The 7943-nt window shown below is 36.5% G+C and overlaps 1 protein-coding gene across 1 annotated transcript in view; it reads right to left on the bottom strand.

The window, feature by feature from the left end:
* LOC117109802 (repulsive guidance molecule A-like) overlaps positions 1-7737 on the bottom strand; it is a 27751-nt gene extending 20014 nt beyond the window's left edge. Inside the window, exon 1 of the mRNA XM_033252235.1 lies at positions 7447-7737. Coding sequence (XP_033108126.1) covers positions 7447-7457 — 11 coding nt within the window. The 5' untranslated portion in view covers positions 7458-7737. The remainder of the gene's footprint in view (positions 1-7446) is intronic.
* Positions 7738-7943: the final 206 nt, after the last annotated feature.

Below are 7943 nucleotides of genomic sequence, written 5' to 3'. Positions count from 1 at the left end.
ACATCGGCTTATATGTTTGCGTATACTGTAGAAAAGTACTGTACCTTGTATCAAGTTGTCACGTACAGTGGCTGTTTCAGGTCACCGTATTTCAAGATATTACATTTTTTTTATTTCGTCACACGCTATCAACTTTTATTGACGTCATGTGAATGGTATAAAGGGTGACATTTTAAAAACTATCGTACAAGCTGATTAGTCATATAATGTAGTTGGATGTAGACGAACTCTGTTATATTCAATATTATAATTTTTTCCTGGCCGAAAGTTTATTTGGACCAGGTTATGCAGTAAGCCTAACCACAACCTAACTTTGAGTTGACCTGAAATTGACCTCGCGTTACCTCAAACGAAATCGCGCTTTTCAACATCTATCGCAAATATTGGCAACTGTCAATTTATCTGGGTTTTTTTTTATTCTATAATAAAGAGTAATATCTGCTCTGTCTTTAGCCTCATACCTCACACCGGATAACGTCCACACACGGATTAAAAATGTGTCGTAAACTTTTAAAAATATATTATCGCCTGTAATAATACTTCAAGATGGTCAGTTACGTTACATCAAACTCAGTCAATGAGAGCGAAGAACATTTTCAACCTGAATATTTAAATACGGACCTATTATGAGTTCTGTTGGCGAGAAATTAATTTAAAAATAAGCTTATGTAGCGATCTTGTTGTTTACTGTTTTGATAATGAAACTTCCTATGAGGATTACGCCGGGTACCTTGCCAAGAAAATCAATTAGTTTTGACTTCACTGCCGATTGGTTTTGATGCGCATTTATTTTACATTATAATAAAATGAGGTATATATTCTGTAGGATTTTAATAGTCAAAAACAAGAGCGCAAGAAATGTTTGTCACAAGTGTAATACTGAAATTAATGTTGGTTCGCCAGAAGGAGTGAAATTATAAGACCCATGTTCCAGTAAAAGTTTTCAAAAAAAAATTAACAGCGCCCTCTAATCTTAATATTCTTGTGCCGGGTAGGCTTGCAGTATGGTAGGAGTCGCTAAAACCACAGTACAGGTAGACCTATAATTAGTTCAATATTTGAGTTTTCAGAACCTCCTAAAAAAATCATTCAATTGATTATCGCCCAATTTAAGGGAAACATTATTTAGGCCTATTTCGCGCCACTTTCATTTATTAGTAAAGAAATTATTTATTAAGCTGATCACTTTTTTTTTACATCTAGAAGAACGCGTACATTTAACTGCTACGGTATCCAGTTAAAATTATTTTCGAATATTCATATTCGGAATAAGCCTATTTTACGTTTGAAATACTGGTCATCATATGATTATTATTATTATAATGCTTTCTACTGAATCTACTGTAATAGACATAGCCTAGCAATTTCTTCAAATACGAACCCGAATTCCATCTTGTTTTGATTTTCTTAAAGCCCACAGGATCGCATTAGCCCATCGTTGGGTCATCTAAAGGGCTAACAAGAATAGGAGTTTGCTACGAATTTTGAAATTGTATCAATTACTCCGGTCGACAATTTCGTGGAATGTCAGCCTTTTCACGATGGTTCCAATTCACGACTGATTATTGGCGAAAAGAAAAACATCTGTTAGTGACGAAAAGCCAAGTGACAGAGTTCCGTTGATTTATCACACTTAAGTATATTACATTTACTCACGGAGTAAGCCGTTCACACCTAGCGGGAACATCACTCGAACCTGACAAAGACCAGGCCGTTTATATTGTGACACACGCGATCAGTTTGTTGTGACAGGAAAACAAATCAAGCGAGAGATGTCTTGATATTTTTACAAGGGCACCGAGGAATGATAAGGAATAGCAATTTCATGCACGATATAGTCCGCTTTAACAATCCGAGCGCAAGCCCTCTGTATAGTCAAGTTCGATTTCTCGAAATATATTGTCTGGGCCTACAACAGTTGACACGGCTCCCCAAAACTCATCTACCGACATAACGGTACATATGCGTACTGTACGTTAGCACAATTATTATAGATCATTTCCTCTATGTACGAATAATTACCGTAGGCCAACATCAAGATGTTCACAACTTAGTAAACATCCCGTAAACATATAAAATGATAATAGGCCTATCAATGGTATAAACAAATAGGCTATTTTAATCAATAGGCAAACCTTTATTAATATTATTTACGGTTTTATAGTGAAAATCAAATAAAAGATGAATATATATATTACGAATATACAAAAATAATGTTGGGTTTCGTATAAAAATGCAAGGGTTTTTTTTTCTTTTTTCTGAGAAACACTCATAGATGAAATGTTATTATTAGCCGATACTAATATAGAAAATCTGTCCTAGATGAGTCACTATCAACAACAGACAAATGACGGCGAACGAATCCACCATTAATACACAAATCTACAAATCGTTCCCTTGCAAAATTCATCCTATAAAGAAATTTCTAAAAATAGGTGTAAATGCTCAACATAGACGTGGGGACACGCGTCACCTTTCGAACACGCGCTAGCCGACAATTCGTCAATTGTTGCCGGCCATCCATAACTGGAAATTTGTTGTGATTGAATTGTAGATCCATAGACCTAGCATCTTATCTAGGGTAGTACAGAAGTAAAATGGTAACATTTAAATAAATTAAAATAGCTTTAACTCAAAAGTTTAAAATGTGCACCTTAAAACAGCATCGCCATCCAACGTAAGCCTACCGGTACCTTGCGAGTCTATAGGCCCAAGTTTCTGCCATAATAAGCAGTGATTGGTACAGGAATGACAAGCTTGTATCCCTTGAGGACATTACAACGAACATCATGTATATAACGAGGTTAAATTAATTATCGTCTGACACAGATAAGAATGTCGTTTGAATTTATCGACAGAGATTTGCTACTTGTTATAAGATTTTTCGACAATGGTAATTTTGAATAAAGTTCGATACGTGCGTAAATGGATTTATTCAGTGGGTTTATTATATAAAATATTTATAAAGAATTTGATGAAAAACACAATTCAACAAATAAAAAACATGTTGATGTAGGCCCTAGCATATCACAAAACAGGCCTATACGTACAGGAATCATAGAGAGGCTGGCCAGACGTGGAATATCAGAGGAAATATTATCTGACATCCGTTTAGAAAAAATAAAGACTTGATCTGAAGCAATATATAAAATTAGCTGTCAGCTCATCTCAGATTTGATGGTCCAATTCCGTTCTTACAAACTTATCAAAAATTAAAATAATGACATGTAAATACAGTCGGAGATGATAGTGTCATTCGTCATACAGAAAGCAGGGGGTAGCCGTGTCAAAGTTGTGTTGTATTCGCACTAGTTTACAGTACATCATAGACATCCTTACTGTCGAGTGGTGTTGCTGCAAAATACGGTTAGCCTATTCGCTCTGTTACTACCATAGTCAATTACAAAAACTGGGAATTCAGAGTGTTTGATTTTCAATGGATGAAAGCTAAACGATAATATTAACAGGCCCGTAGCCAGGTCCTTACAAAGGGGGTTTTCTGGGCGTGAGGTCCATGGTCGAAGCCTCGGTGGGGTCGGCAAACCCCCAAAGCAAGAGGATTTTTGTGCTTTATGGGTCTAAATAATGCTATAAAAGCAGATTATGTTTGTCTTGTCTGGGTGGGTCTGCAGTGCATTAGTTGGGTTGGAGGACTTATTTGAGAAACTTAAAGAGGGGGGTTCGCCATAAAATAGGGAGGTTTGCTAGAAAAGGGGGGTTCTGATTAATGTCTTTGGATGGGCTTCTTTTCTAGATGGGCTTCTTTTCGAGGCAACTTTTGCAAATTAAAAAAAGGGGACTTCTTTTCAAAATGAATGCCGTAAATTTGGGAAATAGCACTATAGAACAATAAATAGGGACACTGTATCATTAATCTGTATCATGGAGTGTATTAACCGCCATTAAATCACCTACATACTGTATAAACCAAGCGTGTCTTTAATTTATTTTGTTTCTTTGAAATTCATGTACAGTGTATGTACTGTATACTATCTCGAAAATAAGCCATGACAAGAAGCCCGTCGGCAATTCTTTTCGAGGCTAATTTTGCAAACTAAAGAGGTGGGCTTCAATTCGAGATGGGCTTTTTATCGAGATTAAGCCCACTGGATTTCAATTCGAGGTTTTGCGTTAATATCTTGAACTTGAACGTTATGGGTTTGGCGCTATAAAATCTAGCTCAGTACTGGACTTTATGATTCGCTTGGCCTTGACTGAAATGTGTTGTTAAGTGCAAACATTATTATCACTGGGAATTGACATAGCCTGATATCCATGCCACTTACCTGGCACTTGAGTACAAAGAGCACTGGATAATTGCGTTATAATCATAGGCTACAGCGCCTGTGCCAATTGTCAGGATATTAAAAAGTAAGGGGTAAAGGCAGCATTCGCGACGTCAGGTCGCGTTGATCGTGAGTCGCGCATGACACACATTGTCAAATCCTGTTTCTACCACGCGACGTTGCAGCATCGACCAGCGACAAGCAGGCCCTATCGCGCAAATTATCTAACCAACATACAAATATGTACTGTCAATCAGTTATCACTAATTATAAGTGCATTCTAGTACGAGTTAACTACACTTTAGTACGTGATAACTGCACTTCAAGCTAACACGTCGATGTCTGTGGATAGGGCTCTGTTTTAACACATTTTGGTCTATTAAAACTTACTCAGTCTCCGGAAACATTATTTAACATAATTACAACATTACTTAAAGATAATATGCGATGCAAAAATCCCCGGAAATATTACCAATTAAACAAAATTACGTGAAAAGGACATGCTTTCCGGTACTTGTCAAAGAGTGAATCTGTTTTCCAAAGAATCGAAACATAATACTCGAAAGTTATTTGAGAAACCATCCATTCAAATACAAAATACGGAATCTGGCTTTAAAAAATCAACAGCGGAACGCAATTAGGACTGCCAAGACATATTGGGCCATCTAACTTTATACCTAGACCTAATTTTCATTTTAGATCAATGTGGTGCATAGCAACCGATGCATAGCCATACAGAATACTTCCCTGACATACCGTACGCTTTATACCGTATGTCATGACTTATACAGTCATACCATAGAGAAAATATAACACAGTTCTCTATATGGTCAGTGAAAGTATTATAGATGTAGGCTATTCAAACTATCGAATACACAGTATAAATTACGTGCAATGATTCTTTCCTCAAGAAAGAAATCTTGACCCTTCACAAATTCAAAGATATGTCGTATTGCATAATATAAGCCATCGCAATTTATGTTTCCAGATGCTTTTAGAGGGTCAACTTTTACAGGAATATAATTTTAAGTGAGTACCAAGGATAACCCATCCGAAGATAGCACATGCATCCACTCGTCTGAATGAATAATGTGTCTTTAAAGGGATACTGTAACCCAAGAAAGTCCGAAGATAGCATATGCATCCATACGTCTGAATGAATACTGTATCTTGAAGGGGAGTAAACAGGCAGCACATGGCTCACAACACGTTGCACGGACGCCTTCATAACTGTCAAAATACGTTCTGCTATTTCCAGCTATTTAAGGTTTCGTAAACACGTTGATATAGGCCGGATATTGAATAATATGGAAGCTGTTAAAATCGGCGGAAATCTTCCTCTCTGACTAGGCTAGTGTATTTCGCAGACAATAGATTTTGGGCTCAGAGGGCCGCTTGCTTTCCTCTTGGTCTCTAATGGTCCAAACCCTTGGTGAATTAACAATGACTATAAGATTTTTTTTTTCGTATTGTTTTGAAATTCTTTTCTAGTTCGTGTATTTATTTCTGATGACGTTGTGAATTTGATTTTATTCATAAAACGAAAATGATTGCCAATCGATCAAGACGATAATCTTCATTACGTTTCTAACACTGGGGCTGCGTAGACAAGTCCTACATCACCATCAGTCTAGTCACAAGCTCTAAACTGTGGTGCTATAAATAACAGGTCTATATAAAATTAAACGTGTTTTAGCGGCCAATACCTCATGCCCATCAGTTACAAATTGGGTCACGTAACATAAGTCTACAAGTTTGGATGATTTATTTTTTATACATATTTGACAGGGATATACTTGCTGGAAAACTTGTCTTATCTAGTTTGTTTGAACAATCATATCGCTATCTATATAGACACATTTGTATGTTCCGCCTATAATGTTTCGTTCAAATTTAACTGCTTATGAACGTACTTTAAATACGAATGATTTGTACGGAAGCTTGTATTCGAGTTTTGAGTGGAAATTACACAAATTTTCCAACACAAAAAAAAAACTGATGTAGGCACATAATCTATGTGATTTACGTAACCATCGGGATGCACGATTGCTTAATCGTAGCAGTTATTTATAGCAAACTTTATAATCCACTCAACATTTCGTTCACATGATTATAAACATAAGTAATACATTCCGACAGCAAGTTGCTGAGTAGGAAGCATCAACATCCGGGTGTTATAAACTTGAAATGTCACTAGATAGAAGTAATGGAACAGAGCAAGTCACCAGTCAAAATAAACCATGTACAATAGACCTATATAGGTTATAAAGAAAGCGATCGTAAAAGTTTTGAAGGGGAAACACAGGGCAGAATAGTTCTCCTTTCGTCTAAACAACCAACATAGGCCCTAGCCCTAATAAAAAAATGTCCATCGCTTTGTTGGTGGGGATGTTCAAATCAAATGCCTAAATTTAGAGTCGTCATATATCATCACAGGAAGAAAATATGCATTTAACCTGACTTTCGACACGATTCGGATCATACGTAGATTAGCGTGGCTTCTCGTGGGACCGATTTTACTGAGTTTCACAAGGGTTGGGCAATTGCTTAACGATTTCAAGATTACTCGGATATGTTTTGGTAGCATTCTTAAGATTTAGTACGCTACACGTTATTGGTCTTTTGGGAAGGAAAGGAGGATAAACAACCGGTACGGTAAGAAAACAACTATTCCGGGCTGGGGATTAATGGAGAGGCAGGGAAAATAGAAACGTAATATAAGCAATTTCCGGTTTATAAAGTTAAAAGTCATGAAATGAATTACCGGTACTGTTCGCTCGTGACTGTATTTAAATCTTGTTAAGAAATGGACAACAATCACACAATTTGTTGCTATTTATTAGCCCAGCAACATGGTTTACTTTACTTAAATGGCCTACACCTAAATAAAATTTCTTCAAAGAAAGTTTTAAAGATTTCGGAAATAAAACAGAAAAAATTTTAAGCAAAATATATAAGGGGCCTGTGAAAAGCTAAATACTATCAGAGTATATACAGTCCTCGACGTCACGACGATTGGGTGATGTATCGAACGCAAACAATAAATAACCCTTATAGTGTGAAGTGTGTACAATACTGTCAAAGATCGAGTGTGAACAGAATCTTAAATAATAATAACGTGTCAGATATAACAAAAAATATTCAAAAAACAACACTGTACCTGATTTCCATTACAGTTCTGACAGTGAGAAACACAGAAGTGCGCCAGCCTAAGTTTATAAATCCAAGAGGCTGGATAGCAAGTAATGACTGCAGTTACGAGTTCGTAAATTATGATCCAAGTCGGAGTAAGTGTTCAAAATAATAAGTACATCGAAGAAGATAAGAACAGGTAAGCTATTTATCCAGGTAATTCCAAGTACCTCGGATGCTGTGGTCTACTGGCTAAAAGCTTGTAAATGTGCATTATGTTCACTTGAGCGGCAAGTGGGCAGTGAAACTGCCTGCCTATTAGAATGAGCAAATACTCATCGCTTTGAAGTCACGTTGGTTCTTGGGTACACATAGCCTGATCCATTTTTATTACGGGGGTGTACAAATATAAATGGACTGAAAAGAATTGTAAGCTGCTTAGTATAAATACGTGATACGTGATATTATTCTAATCTATTTTGTAATCGTGCTAAATTGACGTTAAAATCATGATAAAACTAGCAG

This window comes from Anneissia japonica, unplaced genomic scaffold, assembly GCF_011630105.1.
Source record: "Anneissia japonica isolate Jap-2015-1 unplaced genomic scaffold, ASM1163010v1 scaffold1511_len2985839_cov193, whole genome shotgun sequence".
NCBI classification, from domain to species: Eukaryota; Metazoa; Echinodermata; class Crinoidea; order Comatulida; family Comatulidae; genus Anneissia; species Anneissia japonica.
This window is presented reverse-complemented; position numbering and strand designations above follow the sequence as displayed.